Source organism: Talaromyces rugulosus, chromosome V (assembly GCF_013368755.1).
Source record: "Talaromyces rugulosus chromosome V, complete sequence".
NCBI lineage: Eukaryota > Fungi > Ascomycota > Eurotiomycetes > Eurotiales > Trichocomaceae > Talaromyces > Talaromyces rugulosus.
In genome coordinates this window covers 5,048,808-5,069,329 of record NC_049565.1, presented here as the reverse complement: position 1 = coordinate 5,069,329, position 20,522 = coordinate 5,048,808, and the positions used below count along the sequence as shown (strand labels likewise).

The 20,522-nt window shown below is 46.4% G+C and overlaps 4 protein-coding genes across 4 annotated transcripts; 2 read left to right on the top strand and 2 right to left on the bottom strand.

The window, feature by feature from the left end:
- Positions 1-52: 52 nt before the first annotated feature.
- TRUGW13939_10272 (uncharacterized protein) lies at positions 53-7,945 on the top strand (the record flags this gene model as incomplete). Its single annotated transcript, XM_035493385.1, has 6 exons — positions 53-173; positions 253-1,107; positions 1,158-4,423; positions 4,503-4,921; positions 5,001-5,843; positions 5,908-7,945. 6 exons carry the CDS (start codon positions 53-55, stop codon positions 7,943-7,945), a joined length of 7,542 nt encoding a protein of 2,513 aa, XP_035349278.1.
- A 3,773-nt stretch (positions 7,946-11,718) lies between these two features.
- Positions 11,719-13,143, top strand: TRUGW13939_10271 (uncharacterized protein; the record flags this gene model as incomplete). The annotated part of the gene is made up of 3 exons (XM_035493384.1): positions 11,719-11,751; positions 11,836-12,054; positions 12,121-13,143. The coding sequence occupies 3 exons, from the start codon at positions 11,719-11,721 to the stop codon at positions 13,141-13,143; spliced, it is 1,275 nt and encodes a 424-aa protein (XP_035349277.1).
- A 2,088-nt stretch (positions 13,144-15,231) lies between these two features.
- On the bottom strand, positions 15,232-16,554 carry TRUGW13939_10270 (uncharacterized protein; the record flags this gene model as incomplete). The annotated part of the gene is made up of 1 exon (XM_035493383.1): positions 15,232-16,554. One exon carries the CDS (start codon positions 16,552-16,554, stop codon positions 15,232-15,234), a length of 1,323 nt encoding a protein of 440 aa, XP_035349276.1.
- Positions 16,555-17,721: 1,167 nt separating this feature from the next.
- TRUGW13939_10269 (uncharacterized protein) lies at positions 17,722-19,746 on the bottom strand (the record flags this gene model as incomplete). Its single annotated transcript, XM_035493382.1, has 4 exons — positions 17,722-18,440; positions 18,504-19,286; positions 19,363-19,686; positions 19,743-19,746. The coding sequence occupies 4 exons, from the start codon at positions 19,744-19,746 to the stop codon at positions 17,722-17,724; spliced, it is 1,830 nt and encodes a 609-aa protein (XP_035349275.1).
- Between the last annotated feature and the right edge of the window lie 776 nt (positions 19,747-20,522).

The following is a 20,522-nucleotide window of genomic DNA, read 5'->3' as shown; positions in this document are numbered from 1 at the left end:
GAGTGGTTCACAATCAATTCTTTGAGTACTCACACACAATTTGTCATACAGCATGGCACCAACAAATGAAACCCAGTGGGCTCAGGATATTGCCATTGTCGGCATGTCCTGTCGATTCGCCGACGACGCGGATTCATTTCCTCGATTTTGGGACTTTATTTGCAAGGGAAGATGTAGGTGGTTCACAGCTCGTAGATTACTATTACCGTGGAGAACTGTCCCATGGCTGAACTATCTCTTTTTTTCTTCAAGCTGCCTATTCGGAAAACAAGGATAGATGGAACCCGGATGCATTCCACTACCCAGGGAAAAAGACGAATACAAGTTTACCTCGCGGTGCACATTTCTTCAAAGATGACATCGCGGAATTCGATGCCAATTTCTTCAACATCTCCAAAGTCGAGGCTGAATCGATTGATCCTCAGCAGCGCATGGTGATGGAAACAACATTCGAAGCTATAGAAAATGCAGGAGTTACTATCGATAAAGTAGCAGGAACCCGCGCTGGTGTCTGGATGGCCAATTTTACTAGCGATTATCGTGAGATGCTATACCGAGATTCAGAGGCAGCACCAATGTATACCCTGTCGGGCGCCAGCAACACATCTACGTCAAACCGTGTATCATGGTTTTTTGACCTTAAAGGGCCAAGCTTCACCTTGAATACTGCGTGCTCTTCAAGTATGGTGGCCACCCACCTAGCTTGTCAGAGTCTTGCTCTGGGCGAATCCAGCAGTGCGATAGTTGGCGGGACAAGTCTCCTGCTGAACCCAGATCTGTTCCTTTATTTATCAAATCAACATTTCTTAGCATCCGATGGAAAATCTAAAGCATTTGATGCCAGCGGCGATGGATACGGGCGTGGAGAAGGCGTTGCTGTTGTTGTCCTGAAGCGTGTTGCAGACGCGATAGCCGATGGTGACCCTATTCGAGCTGTGATTCGGGGAACTGCCATCAACCAAGACGGAAGAACAAAGGGAATGACACTACCTAGCGCAGATGCCCAAGTGCAATTGATCAATGATGCCTATCGAAACGCAGGATTATTGATGAAGGACACCCGATATGTCGAAGCTCATGGAACAGGAACCCAGGCTGGTGACAAGTGTAAGCACGTACTTTTTAATTGTCCAAACAATCGTTATTAACAAATGCAGGTGAGACGGAGGCATTATCCCGAACGTTTAGCCCGCACCGTACTGCATCCGAAAGACTCATTCTTGGGTCTGTCAAGACCAACATTGGACATTTGGAGGCTTGTGCAGGTTTGGCATCCATGATCAAATGCGTTGGTATTCTTGAAACCGGAGTGATCCCTCCAAACCCATTATACAAAAACGGTAACCCGGGCATAAATTTCGACGAGTGGAAACTACATGTTCCTATTACCTCCATACAATGGCCGACCAGCGGTTTGCGGCGTGTCAGCACCCAAGGATTTGGTTATGGAGGAACTAATGCCCATATAATCATGGATGACGCTCACCACTATTTGCTATCCCGTGACCTTTCTGGAATATACAATACACGTCTGCTCAACCTGACGAATGGAACCACTCAACCACAACTGAAGAAGGCTCTCCAACCCAGAGTTTTCCATTTCAGTGCCCAGGACAAGGACGGGCTTGGCAGAGTACGAGATGCCACGTGCCAGTATCTCAAGTCAAGTTCATTGGAAGCCCGGGAAATTCACTGGAGCGAAGATAAATACCTCAGAGACTTAGCTTATACACTGTCTGAGAGACGTTCTCGGTTGCAATGGCAGACATTTGCAGTGGCCTCGTCTGTGGAAGGTTTGATTGAAACGTTACAGACGAAGCCATGGGCAAATCCAGAGACACGGTCCGCCTCAAAAGCCCCTCGCATAGGTTTCATATTCACTGGTCAAGGGGCTCAATGGCCACGGATGGGTGTTGAACTGATGGAATATGAAATTTTCCGAAACAGCGTGGAAAGATCAGATGCTTATTTGCGTGAGGAGTTGGATTGCTCCTGGTCTGCGATCGACGAACTCGCCAAACCAGATTCTTCGTCTAACCTTGGCGCGGCTGAATACAGTCAAGCTCTCTGTTCTGTTCTTCAGATTGCCCTAGTTGACCTGCTCACTAGCTGGAACATCAGAGCAAGCGCAGTGGCCGGTCATTCTAGTGGAGAGATTGCGGCGGCCTATTGCCTCGGGGTCCTCTCCTGGGAAGATGCCTTGAAAGCAGCTTACTTCCGAGGATCGCTATCAGCAGAGATGAAGGACAATGACAGCTCTCTCAATGGGGCAATGATGGCTGTCGGTTCATCACCGGCGGATATTGAGAAGTGGCTTGATAAAGTTACTAAAGGAGACGTTGTAGTCGCATGCGTCAACTCCCCTACCAGCATTACTCTGTCTGGGGATGCCACAGGTATTGACGAATTGGAACCCATGTTGAAAGATGCAGGAATTTTTGCTAGAAAGCTCAAGGTAGACACGGCATACCACTCTCCGCATATGCAGACCATTGCAGGTCCATACTTTGAAGTCATTGCGGACATTACTACTTTACCAGCAAGGAATGGGTGCCAAATGCACTCTAGCGTGCGAGGTGGCTACATTGACCCGAATGAACTCGGTGCCGCGAATTGGGTCCGGAACTTGGTATCGACTGTTCAATTTGCTGATGCTGTCCACGATCTTCTGCGGCCGTTAGTCAACGGCGAGCGTGCAGTACATAATGCTGTGGACATGCTAGTTGAAATCGGACCGCATTCGGCTTTGCAGGGCCCAGTAAATCAAACCATGAAGGCCCATGGCATCAGTGGTATTACCTATTGCACAATGCTTTCACGTGGAAAGCATGCCATCAATACAGTTCTATCATGTGCGGCCACTTTGTACGCAGAGGGCTTCCCGGTCGATCTTCGCAGGGTCAACCAGGATGATAGGTTCGCGGTTGAACCAATTCTCGACATGCCTTCGTACCCTTGGAACCACTCAATTCGATACTGGGCCGAATCTCGTGTGGGCAAGGAATATCGACAGCGAAAGCACCCCCGTACGCCTCTACTCGGTGCTCCTTGTCCGTCTATGGGCGTGGGTGATAAGCTCTGGAGAGGTTTTATTCGGCCTAGCGAGGAGCCGTGGGTACGCGACCATGTTATTCAAGGCTCCGTTTTATATCCAGCTGCCGGATTCCTGGCAATGGCCATTGAAGCTGCAAGACAAGAGGCTGAACCGGGAAAGCCAATTGAAGGATACAGGCTCCGTGATGTCCAGATTAACGCGGCCCTGGTTATTGAAGATAATGTCGAATCAGAAGTGATATTGAGGTTGCAGCCACACAAAATAGGCACCCTGGATGCGGGTTCCGTATCCTGGCAGGAATTCACTGTTTCTTCTTCAACGGATGGAACTGATTTACGAGAAAACTGTTCAGGGTTGCTTGCAATCGATTATAAGCCCACCGAGGGATCTTCTATGCACATAGAGAAAATCAAGGAGGTTGAGATGATCAAAGGACAATTGGCCAAGGCCAAGGAAAAATGCAAAGCTGCTATCAACGTTGATGAATTTTATGCTCATCTCGATACTGTTGGCCTAACATATGGCAAAACATTTGCTAACCTGACCGAGGCTCACACCAATGCAGCGACAGGAGAATGTACAGGTCGTTTGGTCATACCTGACGTTGAGTCGACTATCCCGCCGCATATGCGAGAACGGCCACACGTCATACATCCAACTGCCCTAGATGCCATTTTTCACTTGGCATTTGCTGCAATCAGCGAACATTCACGCTCACTGAAGAGTGCCATGGTTCCTATTTCGATAGCAGAGGTTGTGATTTCAAACGAAGTGCCTCACAGAAATGGTTCTCAACTCGAAGGATTCGCTCAGTCGTCCCGTTTTGGATTCCGAGAGTTGGTCACTGATATCAACATTTTTGACCAGCAACTCACAGACGCTGTTGTGAAGATCAATGGATTTAGGTGCGCAGATGTGTCTGGTTCAAGCCAAAGTGCAGACAGTGCCGAGGGAGAGGTGGCCAAACCGATTGCGTTTAAGGAAATTCATCGACCTGCTCTCGAACTTCTTAACTATGAAGAGCTTAAAAGAGCTGTCAATGTGGATGCGGGAGAGATTGCTAATGGAGCCTTTGAAAATAATATCTCTCTCGAAAAATCCGCCCTCGCAATTGTTAAGCAGACATTGTCCAATGTTCCACGGTCATCAGTTCACAAAGAGGCACTCGGTTTCTACGATTGGATGCAAAGTCAAGTTACCTCAGCGGATACAGTATTGGTGTCAGATCAAGCAGACAATACAGGTCATCTAAATCTGTCTGAAGGGGATCTAGAAGGTATACTATCTGGTGGAAGAATTATTACACAAGCCACCGACGAGCATGCGATTCTCATGCCTGTTCTCACCACCTCTGCGAGCTTCCAACAAGTACTGAAAAAGCTAAACCAGGCAAGTGGAATCGAATTACATAGAGATATACATTGTACTTTGAGCTAATTAAAAACAGTATCTACTTATTCTACATCACACATATCCCGAGCTATCGGTTCTTGAAATCGTTCACTCGACGGAAAATTCGACTACTGGATCCCTTTTACCGCAGTTGCAAGCTGCTAAAGATATTTTTGACACCAGTAAATACACTGTTCTTGTGGAAAATGAGGAGGCTGCCAAGACTGTAGAAAACCAGCTAGATACTCTAGCGGATCTTGTATCCTTCCAAGTAAAGGGCACAGATAACGACACAAAAGACAGCGAACGCAAATTTGACCTTGTTCTTGTGGTCAACATTGCTCACCAAGACCCCGATTTACTTCTCCGCGAAGCGAAAGCATCTCTTAAAGAGGCTGGCCGCGTGTGTATTATCGAAATAGGCGCACCTCTCTTAAGTCTTGGAATAGGGCTGGCCGCTTTACAGGCGACTCGGTAAGCTCTAATTAACATTCTGGGAGCTTTTTAAAGAACACTACTGACTCCCACCTACTTTAATTAGTTGCGTTAGTAGGAGTCAACACACGGATGAATATCACTTGAATCGTGCCGGGTTTACGAAAGAGCTTCTGCTCGGGGACGATGGCAAATTCCCAGGACCAAATAACGAATTCCGGCTCATAGCCGGAAATGCATCCAAACAATCAGCAGTTACTATCCCGGGCGAAATCGTCATTGTTCAAGCTTCAAACCCATCAGAGCCTGCTCAGAAGGTGGCCACTGCCCTTTCTGAGGAGCTTGAGAAACTGTCTGTGCGCGTCCTTAGTGTTAATTGGACCTCACCTGAATACGTCTCGAGCATCGAAGGCAAGGAATGTATTGTCTTGGCTGATCTTGAGAAGTCACATCTGCTTGAAGCATCTCAGGAGGAGTTCCAAATCATACAACAAACCATCCTGAAGGCTGGAGGAATTCTTTGGGTCAGTGGCTCCATCGGCCCAGACGCAGCACTGGTCACTGGATTGGCTCGCACAATTCGTAACGAGATACCTGGCAGCAAATTGCGAGTTCTTCAGACAAACGAGCTATCGTTACTTGCACCGACCACATGGTCGCACCACATTTTGCGATTGTTACAATCACCAACGCCCGACAGTGAGTTCACCATCAAGGATGGTTTTCTCCAAACCAGTCGCGTGATCGAATACCACACTCGCAACGAGACTTTGGCGGTTTCTCTTGGCCGACAGGAGCCCAAGGTGGTACATATGCCCCTCGGCCAAGCTTTAAGCCCAGTAAAACTATGTATCAAGAACCCTGGGATGCTCGATTCACTATATTTTGAACCGGATGACATCCCTAGTAGTGCTCTGCCTTCTGGACAAGTGGAAATTGACGTGAAAGCATCTGGTATTAAGTAAGTATTTTTCATTGTCATCTCCTCACAGCCCCAAAAAGGTCATGTAGTAACATTCAAGTAGCTTTCGCGATGTCATGGTTTGTATGGGCCAGATTCCAGATAGTTTGCTAGGCTTCGAGGCAGCAGGCATAGTTCGTCGAGTTGGTGAGAGTGTTCAAGACATCAAAGCAGGCGATCGAGTGTGTTTTATCGCACACGGATCTCATCGGACCGTCCATCGCGTGAGAAGCGAGTATGTTGTGCGCATTCCAGAAGGAATGTCCTTCACAGAAGCATCTGGCGTGCTTCTTGTTCATGGAACAGCCTGGTACGGTCTGGTCAAGATTGCCCAAATCAAATCAGGACAAACAGTCCTTATCCATGCCGCCGCGGGTGGCGTCGGACAAGCAGCCGTGATGCTCGCCCGGCATTTTGGCCTCGAGATCTTTGCAACAGTTGGCTCCGATGACAAAAAGCAACTCATACAGGACCTTTATAAGATCCCAGAAGATCACATTTTCAACTCTCGAGACCTGAGCTTCGTTAAAGGAGTGCTGCGCATGACAAATGGTCGTGGCGTGGATGTTATTCTCAATTCTCTATCTGGCGAGACTCTCCGCCAAACCTGGCACTGCATCGCTCCATTTGGAACATTCATCGAAATTGGTATTAAAGATATCCTCGGTAACACCCGACTAGACATGCGCCCTTTCCTTCAGGATGCCCGATTCGCCTTTTTCAACTTGAACCGTGTCGAGAAAGAGCGTCCAGACTTGATGAGCGAGGCATTGAATGAAAGCATGGCTTTTATCAGCTCGGGTGCTACACAACCTGTTTCACCCCTGATGAACTTCCCAGTGTCGCAGGTGGAAGATGCCTTCCGTCTCATGCAGACGGGTAAGCATCGGGGAAAATTATCCTTGACATACTCATCTTCTGATGTAGTACCCATTCAGAGCCGGTCTACTGGCTCTATTCGCCTGGATGAATCTGGTGCCTATCTCCTCGTTGGTGGTCTCGGTGGGCTAGGGCGTAGTCTCGCGCAGCTTTTCGTCCGACTCGGGTGTAAGAAGCTATGTTTTCTTTCTCGATCGGGAGGCGCAGGTGAAAAGGCACAGAAGCTCCTCAAGGACCTTCAGCAGCAAGGGGTCGAAACTCTTGCTCTTGGATGTGATGTGTCTGATGTGCAGTCTGTCACGACGGCAATACATGAATGTTCGACTCGCTTGGGAGCTGTCCGGGGTGTCGTACAATGTGCAATGGTCCTTCGAGATGGCCTATTCGAGAAGATGAGCCACCAACAGTGGGTTGAGGGTACTCGGCCCAAGGTCCAAGGATCTTGGAATCTTCATGCTAATTTGCCGAACGTTGACTTCTTTATTGTTCTAAGTTCCTTTGCTGGGATTTTTGGAAGCCGAGGCCAAAGTAACTATACTGCAGCGGGAGCGTATGAGGATGCGCTTGCCAGCCATCGGCGATCGCTGGGTCTCAAAGCTGTGACAGTCGACTTGGGTATTATGCGCGATGTCGGTGTTCTTGCTGAGCAAGGAATAACAGATTATCTGCGAGAGTGGGAAGAGCCATGCGGTATTCGAGAAGCCGAGTTCCACGCCCTTATGGAAAATATTTTGCATAGCGAAGTTCTTGGAGACCAGGAACTTCTGCCAGCACACGTTCCGACAGGCTTTGCTACCGCAAGGACAGTTCAAAAATTTGGTATCAGCACGCCATTTTACTTTGACGATCCCCGGTTTTCAATCCTCGCCGTCGCCGGCGCTAATAACACAGGAGTCGGTGACAGCGCCGATTCCAACAAGGCCGTCTCGATACAAAATCAAGTTGCCCAATCTACGTCTGTCTCAGAGGCAGCGTCAGCTGTTACTAATGCTCTTGTTGCACGTGTGGCTAAATCGCTTCAAAGCGCCTTGTCCGACATCGATCCATCCCGGCCGTTGCATGCGTTTGGCGTGGACTCCCTGGTCGCCGTCGAGGTGGTGAACTGGGTATTCAAAGAAATAAAGGCCAAAGTTACTGTGTTTGATATTCTTTCTAGTATTCCTATTACATCCCTTGCCGAGAAGATTGCGCTGAAGTCTAGCCTTCTTCCGCAATTGACATGAGCTTAAATTGGTACACTTATAGCCGCGGTTGTTATTTTTACTTGCTTACTCCCTTTCTTCTTTTGCCATTCTCTGTCGTTTTACAATCATAAAAACAGTAGACCGGTGAGACGGCTCTTTCCTCTTTGTACTTGGAGATTTTACAAGCTGTTTGGATGTCTTGTTAGCTTTTTTCCCCTTCTCCAATCGTGGCAAGGGACTTGAAGGAAGAATTCTTGGTCTTTGTTTAGTAACTAATGAAGTGCATTTTTGTATAATATTCTAAAGTGCTTTCTTTTTCAGAAGTGCGTTTCATGTTATTGTCAAAATAACTGTGAATCCCGAGCGATTCTCACAACTTTTTTTTTAAACCCCCCCCCCTGAGGTCTCGCTAATGCATTACACTGATGCGCAAGGCGAAAGCTTATTTCATGTACATAATAAATGATTTGTAATTTGTCAGTTAGTAAACATTGAACCAAAGACGTAAACCGCATGCTGTAATCTGAGATTACTTGCAAATACCTACGTTAGATGCTAATCGTAATCGTTGGGATTATTGGCCCGGATCCTATGTTAACCCATCGCAACTTCGAAGGTAATAATCTTCACTTATCGCATTTATACATCCAGTTATACACATATATCATGAATATAAGAGCAAATATCCCGTTCCATTCAAAAAAATTTACTTCCTCGAAACAGATGTTTCGCAAAGCTACACGCCCCGGCCTTGCAGGTAAACCAACTGTTTGAGCCCAACCTGACAGTGGCTAGTCCTGATATCTCAGCTTCTGTCATCACACCTTACATCTATAGAAAAGGTCACATGTACTCAACCGACACTGCAAAATGTACCTAAAGTAAATTGTTCGCGTACTAGAGTTATTATTATTGTAGGTTACCTCCAGTAACATGATGCATAGTCGGAATTCCGTTTTTCGTCAGCAGCAGCTTACGCATTGCCTAATCAGGACGCCTGATGAATAATAACAATGGGCCAGCTGGCATGAGGGGGAAAGGGACGGCATAGTGGGCCAATCCTAATATTAATACGAAGTCCTCTATCTTGATACGAGGCACTAGCGCGATCGCTCGTCAGCAATACGGTCAGGATTGAAGACGCAATTCACAGTAGTGCAGGCTAGATCATCTCACTCAGACTCGCTGTTTCGGTGCGTATTGCTGTGCTTATTGAACATTAAATGGAAGAAATAAAGGCATTCGCCCGCAGGAACTCCTGGTCCGTTTTGCTTGTGGCGTATGCTTATTGCCCGGGACATCAGGAATCGTCCAATGGCTTTAGTCTATTGCCTGTGGGTCTTGCTCTCCATTTTTCGAAAACACGTTGAGTTTCGTTTATTGACCATTGGTGATCTTCCGGAACAGAATCCTCCAGAATGCGTTGATCACTGCACTAGAATCTACGCCGTCACGCCACTGTCCAATTGAGTGTTCGGAAATGCCTCATCATCAGATTTAAGGGCCTCGTTGGTGTAAGCTCTAAAGTTGACACCCGGACTGACCAAAATTGGCCTAGCTTGCATAATTATATAGCCGATAATGTAATTCTTCATGATTAGCCAGGTCTTTTCTGGAAGCTCCTGACGGAGGAAACCACAACGCGAACCTAGGCGTTGGTCGGTAATGCTAGATTGTGGCGCATTTGGGCTGTGATAAAGGTTCGTTGCTGTCGTTTCTCAGGCCCGAAACGGAAGAAGGATGCTGGAAAGTTCTCTGGATTCTTGCCATATGGTCACTCACATTATGAGATCGCCCCCGTGCGTGGCCTGCCTGGAACCTCAGGTGCTGAAAACATTGGGTGATCAAGAATAATAGTCTGACAGCTCACATGATCTTACAAAGTGACGCCACTCTTGCCTGGGCCTGATTGTAGTAGTAGGTCTTAATCCTTCTCGTCTTGAATTCGCGTCTTTACAGTCCTAGTAAAACACCACCGAGCGAGGCAAGACATCATACCATATCGGGATCTAGAACAACCAGAAAAGCCTCGGAGATAGATGTGGCAATCTCGTATTTGGGATCTACCAACTACTAAGTTAATTTGGTACGAGCAGCGAAACCCGTATTCGGAGTCGAGTTTGTCAGCAACGCTATTCCCTTGCTTCTGAATGTACATATTTAGCATGGCTATTGTCATTCCTTTAGTGTTGTTGTGGAGTATCGGTTTTAGAATTGCACTGTGTACTCCGTGTAGTGTCGAGGTTGCGTTGGTCTCGACCACTGTGAGGCCTGTTGCAAATGAGGTAATACGAGCCCTATGCAGGCAGTATTCGTCTCGTGTAGATCATATTTGTTTCTGTAAATTATCGTTATCCGGAACAATGCAGAATTGTTGTGTCTAGCCTCGGCGAGTTTTTTTTCTTATTCTCGCTGTTGGCCTTGTGTGCTTATTGCCTCTTTTGTTATTCTCCTTTAACGAGATAGTCTGGCGAAAACTGTGTTGTCCAATCGGTGGTTTTCTTGAAATATTTAGTGCTTCATTGCACCTGTCTTGGATTAGCCACATGGCGGCTGCATCCCAGCTTCAGCTAGCTGCATAACTGGTGTCTAAAGGATGCTTTGGTGAGATAAGAGGATCCCTATGACGCCACATGTTCCAGAATAGGCTTTAAGTGGCACTGGGAGTAACAAACCAAGAAAACCTCGTGGATGAGAGTGGTGGATTGGGGGTGTGACCCTGGATCTTCGCACAAGAGGCTCTCGGGCCTCTGTAGGAAAGCTTGCCTGTTCTCGGCGTCACTCACCCGCGGACTTAAACCAGCGTAAACGTGATAGACCTCTGGATATTAATTCGCAATAGAGACGGACGCAGTCCGATACGCTCGACTGCAGCTTACTTGATAGGGTTGTGGCGCTCACGGATCGTTGCAAGTCATAACGATCGCCAATTCAGCATGAATGAACCTATCCCAGCACTCTACGAGTGTATGGCATGCATCTAAATGGGGCTGCTGATGCTAATTAAACCAGTCAAAAACCTGGAAATGTAGAAAACGAGGCTATTCTAGACGTTTCAAGGTTTCAGTAAGCGAGATACTTCGCTTATCAGCTACCCTTTTCAGTATCTGTGACCAGCGAGACTCACTAGAATGCCCAAAAATTAAGACTGCACCGTACTCCCTACCAAGGTTGCTAATAAAAATAGTGCATGCTTCACGTTGGCTTACTCCTACTAGTATCGCGCGACTTGTAGTCACTATCGGATCGGCTGAGGATAGTAGCATCGGTCGAATAAGCAATACAATCCCCGATTGTATATTGCGTCTGCGGACCGTAATTCGGGAGATCAGCAGCTCGGGCCCGGCTCCTCACTCGTTATTACGTGTCCGAGGTAGCTGCATGTGTTTATAGGCGATGTGATGCTACTCACGCTTGATATGCAATGTGAACCGTGTGCCATGCCAAATCTAGTTGAGCTTAATTCCTTCCTTTCCACCGACGAATTGCCTTTAACATATAAAGACAGGCTCCAAGGATCGGTAAATTGTCTAGTGACTACTATTTCGCTCTCAAAGACGATTATCAGGCACTTGGACGCGACAATGAGCAACCAGTTGGCAGAGGGAACGGCAAGGACAACAACATCGTCTAAGCCGAAGAGCCTTCGCTCTGCTTGCGATACCTGCCATCAGAGCAAGATTAAATGCAGTGGAAGACTACCATGCCAAGGGTGCGAGAAGCTTGGGGTACGATGCAAGTACAGCACCTCCAACCGAACTGGCAGGCCAAAAGGGGTGAGAAACAAGAAGACCCTTGAACGCATCCGGCATATGAGCATTAATTCAGGCTCATCAGTTGAAAAGGTACGCATAGTAGTCTCTGTACTCTGATTTAATTGCTATTCTTGTACCTATAAGGGCGCGAGACAAATGGTTAAGAACATGTAGACAGATTCCGAAGAACCGTCATTTCCGGCCCAGGAAATAATACCAAAAGAAAGTGTCGATCCTATGGCACACTCATTTCTTGAAGCCGGCTTTCACCCTTATTCAGGTCCTAGTGAACATGCAGACCCCAATATAGCCGGGTCTTTTGCGGGTCTTTTCTCGTTACAGGACATTCCTGAGTACTTGAGTGAAGGCTTGGGCGATTTTGGATCTGACGAGGTACTGAAATTCTCTCGATCGTTTCCACTAATATCATATATTTGATCGTTAACATTATCTTACAAGCAAAAACATGGCCAATATGAAGAGAAGATCCTCAGCCCATCTACTTTCGAAGCGATGTCTACACAAAACCTCCTCGGTTCTATGGGTAACGATTTCTCGTGGGGATTGCACCTAGATACCACTCAGACCTTTTCACCAACGAGAAACTCCAAAACCGCGAACCCAACAAACATCAACAAAGACACGGCTGCTACCCGTGGTGCCTCGCCCAGGCAGAGTGTAAGGTTCAGGAGGGAATCATCTCCATCACGATCTCGAACACCATCTATCATAACGTGCGACTGTCTGCAGCAGTTAGCAGACCAGCTAGCTCAGATCAAGGGTTTAAACAGGGCGAGTGAGCTCTTGAAAGCAGATTATATACTCTCCGTTGCACGTGAAGCACTTCATCGATGGAGAAGTCAACTCCAGTGCAATATCTGTCAACAAAATGACGACAGGGATATATTGGTTCTCTCTGTGATGGGATTTCGCGCAATTCTTAGCCTCATCCGGCGGATTGGTCAAGACATACTGGGAAGCCCCCTTGACAGCCAGCAGATAAGTCCAATACGTGGACAGGATAGCCATGCTCTCAATGAAGAGTTGGCTACAGGCGATGCGCCTATCACTTCAGCCGTACTCAATGGTTCGTCTGACCAATCCTTCCTTGGCATGTACGAACTGTCCCAGGAGGAGAAACGCTTGATGGCAAATGTCCTTCTTAATAGAATGTTAGCGGACATCAGTCGGACAGTAGCGGAGGTTAAGGCACGGAGCGCAAAACCCCCCATTCTGAACACGCCCAGTAGCAGCGATTGCAGCACAACATCTCCTATCGGTTTCCAGTTCCCGCTTAATAACATATCCTTGCAGTCCTCAGGCGATGAACAACTATATCATCTAGATTCCGCTCCTGTTCCTGTCCCAGATACTCACCACATCCATTTACAACACTCGCTAAACAGTCTGTCACGGTCTATAGAATCTTTGTCAGATGCTTTAAGGCATCCAAATTCTTCCCCGGCGCCGTCTATTTCATAGAATTTATATATATCCCTGTATATAGTACATAGAGTATAACTGATATCGGTGTTTCTCCTCGACCTATAAATTAGACGTCAACTGGTGTCTAGCCCGTCGCGTGAGTGCTAGATCACACTATGTATAGCTATAAATGATCCCATTCTCGTTATATACATAAATATTCTATCTATCATTAATACCAACCAACGTAGTCGATATTAAACATGTCGTATTACAATGACAAATATATGCGTACTACTTACTATGTTTGAATGAGCCTTCATCATCTTTTTATACTGCAAGAGAAGAAGCCATATATATGTAGATTCAAAATACTTTCAAAAAACGAAACAAAAACTAGCTCCGAAAACGTTTAATCAAGTTGCTGATAATACATATATGTTGGCGCCTGCATATAACCATGGCGTTGTGATCGTTATCAGTTGATATGTAGTTGACGAGAAAGGCGTCAAATTTTTCAAGTACTGATAGCTCAGAAGCTTCATGAATAATTCTTCTCTCATGATATATATGCATATAATAAACCCTCCAATTTCTATTAATAACATTCTAGTATTGTTTGATGGTTGTCAAATGGCCATTCATAGGTGGGCCTTAAACGCATTCCTGTTTTTGGTTAGTGCATTTCCTATACGCGTAACGGTCTGACGTGTCGAGAACAAAGTTTTACCATTTTGGGATTAGTTCTTTTGCTTGAGACTGAAAAAATATTGTTTCGCAATGAGTTTGCGTACATCTCAAATGTTGATGTTAGTTGCATGTATGCTCATAGTTGATTTCTTTTACTAATATACCGAACAATCATCAATATTAAGATGATGAAGGAAAGAGATCAAGGTTTTAAATTTTACCCAATGACAAATAATGGGCTGTTATATTCTTTTTCAGGCTGAATCAATGGCATTTTCCAAGAGGGCCCCGATTTCTGAGGCGCTGAATGACTGAATGACGAAGCAAGACCTCAGCCACCGCGCGGCCACGTATATTTCGGGGGAGGAAAAAAAAAGTTATAAAATAAGAATAGAAAAGAAAAGGCGATAGCACTAGTGCGAAAAACCCATTAAGAGCAGAAAAACAAGAACGTCAAAAATAGTACATTCAAGTCCATTGATTGAAGATAAACGAGAATCCTTCCGTTGTGTGGGTTAGAAAACTGCCATTTCATGCAATAATTTCTCGATATGAAGAAAAGTTCACTATTGCTTTTTTTGGTCTTCAGTTTTGCTGAAAGTTCACGACCGCGGGGGAAATCTATTGAAGACCCTTTACTGTCCCCTCGTGTCAGGCGAGACAAGGTTCACCAGCTTTATGAGAGAGACGCTACATCTTCAACAAGTTCTATGACAACAACATCGGATACTTTAACGGCGGCAACGAGCACAGAGTCGTCATCTACCACAACCACTACCACGACAACAACAACGACAACAACCGCAACGTCAGCAACGTCAGCAACTTCATCGACAAAAGATAGTTCTTCTACAACCACTACAGCAAGTGCAGAAACTTCTGACACAGTTTCTTCTTCCGATACGTCAACTGCCGTCTCTTCAACTATTACCACCAATAGTATTACGTCGTCAATCTCAACTACAACAAGTACTGTATCTGTTACCTCATCATCCATCTCCAGTGCCAGCAGCTCTGCGGCCGCAGCGGCCGAATTAGCAGCGTGGAACCACGCCGGCGAGGTGCGAGCAATTGTCGTATTTAGCGTTCTCGGTGCCATTGCGCTCGGTACTACATTATATATAATCATCAAGAAACGAATGAAGAGGAACGATATGAAAACAAGTAGCTTAGGTGAAATAGGCTCTCCACACTCGACTATTCCGTTGACGGCGCAGGGAAAGGGAGATGCAAAGGCATTGCGGGAGTCCATGATGTTCTTATAGGCTGCTAAATAAATGGAATTTCAGTAATATTATAAATCTCATTAATATCTACTTCCGAAAACTTTCGTTATAATTCTGTTGCATATTCTTCCAGCTCCAGGGAAAGGTTATCGAGTTTTTTTTTTTGGCTATCGCAATTTTACGGTAGAGCTTAACCAAAGCTGTGTTGCCATTAACTTTGATCATAAAGCTACTGCACATTTTCCGACACACCCTGGCTGTAGTTGTCTGGAGCAACATGATTACAAAGTACTCCCGTAGAATTCTGGTCGATAAGGTTATCACACTGGAAGACCTCATCCTGCAGAGTCGTATTCCATAATGGTAACCCTAGAGTGTGGTTGACTGACTGCAGGCTGACATTATCAAACCGGATGCCTGGACAGGGACTCGCTTCGGAGCAATACATGGACGCCGCAATATTATATGTGGACGTGCCTGTAATGTTCACCCAGCTCACGTCTTCAATCTGTAGTTGCGATGTATTGCAATACTTGCCGTTATCTTCGGCATAAATGCACTGCGATATCTGGATAGGCAATGCGACATTAACCATTTCCATATTACTGAAAGTAACATTCTTCACGAGGCCTTTTCCACCTCCACCATAATCGCCATTTTTATCCTGCGAAACCGGAACTCCGGACCATGTCTTTATATAGGCCCCTTCCATAGAGTTGATGCATTTGATGTTGTCAAAGGTGACATTCTGAACGTAATCTGGCCATTCCGGATACTGACCGATCGATCCAATCGTCATCCCGGATGACCGATAACAGGTGACGTTTCTCACTAATAGATTCGTTGTGTTGCCCTTTGCTGCCACGCAGTCATCGCCATTTATGATTGTTGCATTCTCAACAAGAAGAGTGTCGCTTCTCCAGGAATCGTAGCCATCAGTATTGACCGTACCCCATTCATCATTGCTCGTGGCATTAACAAATAAGTTAGTCAAGGAAACATTTTTGCTCTGCCATACAAATGTTGCCCAGAACTGTGGCTGGATAATGCGAAGTCCGTCTGCCACCAAATTGGTTGCGTTGAAGAAAGTAATGCTAATCGGCCGGCCAGGCTGGTTCGACTGATTTCGATTTTCTGTATACCAGGCTTGACCGTTCCCATTAATCCAACCACCCTCCTCACCACGGAGTGTCACATTGGTCCCACCAAACAGCCAGGCAGTGGATTGGTTTTGGTATATCACCGGAAACACGTGGGATCGCCAGTAAGGAATGTTGGTGGAGAAGCGCAACTCTCCACGGAGTTTCACGTCGCAATTGATTAAATTAGTAGTGTTCAGTACTGAGTTGACATTAAACGTGCCATTTGTGAACACCACAGTACCGTTGATGCCGCAAAGCTCAAAAGCTTGGTGGATCGACGGCGCATCGTCGACGGCAGCGCCATTATGGCTGAGTACTTCTGGGTAGATCTCGCAAGTGGTGCCCTCGTTGACAACGTAGGCGCGGGCCACCGCAGTGAATAGCAGATACACAAATCCGTAGACACGCATGTTGTGAAGATCGATTATATGAACGGTACCCTTCCACGAGCGATTGGAGGGGATAGCGTCTGGTTTTATAAAGAAAAGATGCTTCTAAGGGTTACATCATTATAAACTGATTATTAGCGATGATTATTTCCTTTACTAGGTTAATTGGACAGTTAGTTAACTAAAAGCTTTCTCCAGGTATGTTACTACTTACCATCAGCTAATTATCAATTGATACCAGTTGCCCGTTCGATACCATGATTTCCGCGAAGACCGAAGCTGCGCTTCCCCGCAGATCAGCAAGGCTAATCCTCAAGCTAAAACACACTGTGCCAATTAGATAGAGCAAACAAAAGCCGACGATATGTTATTTGCCCGAAACAGAGAAGGTACGGTGGGATTTACACTTATTCCCTTGCCGTCGGTTATTGATCAGTTCACAGTAGTAGTAATCAACGTTAGTTAGGATCGATTAATGGCACAGTTTTCAAGGGAGACTCACTATCACCTGGTGTATATTGATGATTCTTTTGTTGAACGCTAGCGTTTTTAGGGACCGTATTTCACCAGTAGATTCTTTAGCTGAGTATTACACAGGCCACTTCGATCCAGGTCTATTTGACTTTTGCGATGTTGATAAGGATACTACTACGTATTCCTCTATACCCACCCCGCATATTACCCCGTAGATCCCTACTCCAGACCAACTCACCCCGCAACGACTGGTTTCTAGCACCGGCTATATGTTATAGCGTGTTTCCTGTTACGATCAGGATCGACGGCGTCTGGGCAGCCATGACTCGGAGGCTGGGAGGCTGGATAGGGATTGCCGAAATTTCCGAGAGGAAAGAAAATAATACGTACGTACTACGTATTGCGTCCAATGTTTTTTTTTTCTTAGACACGGTCTAGTCAGAACCAGTTGACCTATTTAATCGGAGACTATTGGAAGCATATTCACTTTAGAATTGGACGTCGTGTCTGGTGCTGCCGTTCTAGCCCACTGGTTGTCCATATTGTTATTGACAGACTTATCTTAAGCTGGAATATCCTAATACTGAAGGGGGTCTCTTCCTTTTAATATAAAAAAATGATATCGTCTTTCATTTCTTTATGCTATGCGAATTATCTTGGACATCCACAAACTTGATTACTCCATACTTCAGACCTATCTACCTTGTCCAAATACTATGCCGTGGATTCAACCTTTTCTCGCTCAAGCGTCTCTCGGTGCAAAGATGTTTGGCTACCATAATCTTCTTCGCGTGTCATGAAGACATCGTCATTCAAGTGTCTGAAGCGGAACCAGAAAAAAATAGTCTGAAGGGTTAATGCGACAGCTGGCGCGCCCCAGATCCAAATGAGATGTGGATCCAGGGTGACCGGAATTAAAATCTCGCCCAGTGCGCTGGATAGACTGTTCATGAAAAGAAATATGGCCATCACCAACCCCTTCATACTGTCGGGGGAGCGCGCGTAGGCAAGCTCATATGCCGTCACGTTGCAGAAACATTCACTTAATGCACCGAGAACAGTGTTGGGGATCTGCCACCATATACTGATAGGAGCGACATTTTCACACGTAGATGCATAGTATCCACATTCTGAGAGAGTGTACACTTTCCACTGAACAATGGCGCCGATCAGGCCTGAGATAGCTGCCAGAACGAATCCAAATGTGATGCGACTAATTCGGCCGAACCTGATGTTGTAGCGGGCTAGAGCCGGGTAAATCACATGGCTGAGGATCGGAACGGACACGATGATGGTTAAGGCGTTGAAATTGCTCAAAAGATCATTTGGGGCCCCATTTGTAATCATGGATGCACCTTGGTTGGTCTGAACAGAACCAATGCCACCGTCGTTGAGGATCCAAATAGGGAAGTAAAAGAATATTTCAGAAGCAGCTAGTATAAGAGTTAGCAAGTATTCTAAAATATATGTAAAGGAATGTGGGAAAGAAGACTTACCGACGGTTCTGCGCACGTCATCGACTAGCTTATCAGTCCATTCGACAGTGATACCCTGAGTATGCAAGTTGGACGGTTTTGCGGCATCCCAAAAGCCCTTGCGCCATGGCTGAAAGTTACTTTTTCGAAGTGCAAAGCCGATGATTCGGAATGACCGGCCAAGTTCCGAGCTTCCCTGTGGTGGCGCTCTGTACGTCTTTTTGTAGACTAGTAACAAGAGAACCGGGAGTAAGAAGTAGATGATACCTGCGAGTAGGAATGACAGCCAGTAGCCAATGTACTTTTCTGCATATGTCGTTGCAAGCATGTAGAAAGCACCGATATTGACAAATCCGTAGAAGATAAGCATCGTTCGCGTGGTCGTAGTCTCCGGGTCGACGATGACCTTCTCTCCAGACTTGAGCACCTTCGTGTATGGCTTCTGGTACCTATGCTGATCAAGAATCGTCGGCGCAATATTGGGCTTGAAAATTCCGGCACCGAATGCGAGGATCAAAAGTCCGAGGATGAATGGCGGAGCTGAATTGGATTTGCCCTTTTGCAAGACGGATGGAATGGCACCCACGACTTGAATAACGTGGGCTACGCCGCAAATAAGCACGCCTATAACGATAGCCTTGTATCGACCGATATGGACATCGGCCCACCATCCGCCAAAGATCGGAACAACGTAGGCCAAAAAGGTGAAAAGCAAGGTGAGCCCCGAGCTCGCTTGAAGACCCATACCCAACGCACCAGCCGTCCCTTGCGTCCCACGCGGTGGAGCTCCGGCACCGTTTCCACCTACAGAATATCGTGAGTTGTTGGGCCATTGAGAAGGATGTGTCTGGAGAGAAACAAACGGAGGGATCAAACTAACCTTCGGGTAGGGGAAACTGGATGAAGTTGGAGAAAAGGGTCTTAGCGCCATAGTAAGATGCACGCTCGGCAAATTCAACCAGACACAGAGAAAACGACACCAACGGAAGATTCTCAGCGACCTTTCGGAGAGTCAGGCTCTCCCCTTCTGTCGGGGCTGGGTGCTCATCATCCGAAGAGTCAGAGTTTATCTCATAGGAGATATTTTTAGGGTCTCTCAGATCTCCCGCTACAGCGAAGGAGTTCTCTCCAGCGGGCTCAACGACCTCTGGAGGCGGACGAGTGGTGATGATATCCGCGACGATATTATTCCCCGCCGAGGCAGCTAATTACGATCATGTCAGTGACGACTCTGTTTCATAATCACGATGGAGAACATACACATGGTGATGACAGACGCCTTGGTTGTGAAGAATAAACGGCAGCACCGATACGGGCTCGCCTATTAGTTGGGAATAGTCCTTTAATAATGGTTTTGGAGACGTCCTGCTTCCAGCCTCAGATGTCGTTCGTTCGTTCAGCTGGAATAAAGAAAATAAATTAATAAAAAGGATAAATTAATTAATCACGCCATAAAAACTCCCGATGGCGGGTATCGCATTAGAACCTTCAGAACGGGGGAATCAGGATCGAAGGAAACATCATCCCAGCCATTCGTAGTGCCAGTGGCCAGTGCCCAAGGGGTAAGCAGGATCTAAGGAAACATCGCCTAAGCTGGCACTGCGAATGGCTATTCGCAGCACCATCACCGCCAAGGGGAGGTGGCCACATGGTATGATATGCGACCAAATGAACGTGATCAGCAAATGAAACCTCAAGAACGGGTCTAGATGCCAAGTACGTATGGTTGTCCGATGTCACCATCATTGTCATTTTAAGGCGGGATTGGCAATCGCGCTTACAGCGGAGAGAACTCCCAATTCTATCATTGCGCCCTCGCAAGGGAATACCAATTCGGGTTACCAGTGAAGTGTCGCGAAGGTATAACGGCAAATCGCTGTTTTGCTGAAGACCAAACTAACAAGAAAATTGATCCCCTGAGCGTGCGAGCATTGAAATTCCTAGCAGGACGGGTAGATCATTTGACAGTGGACACCACGATTATGTCTTTTTACTATTTAGTTCACACTTCAATTGGCCAGGTATACACGCTAGACATGT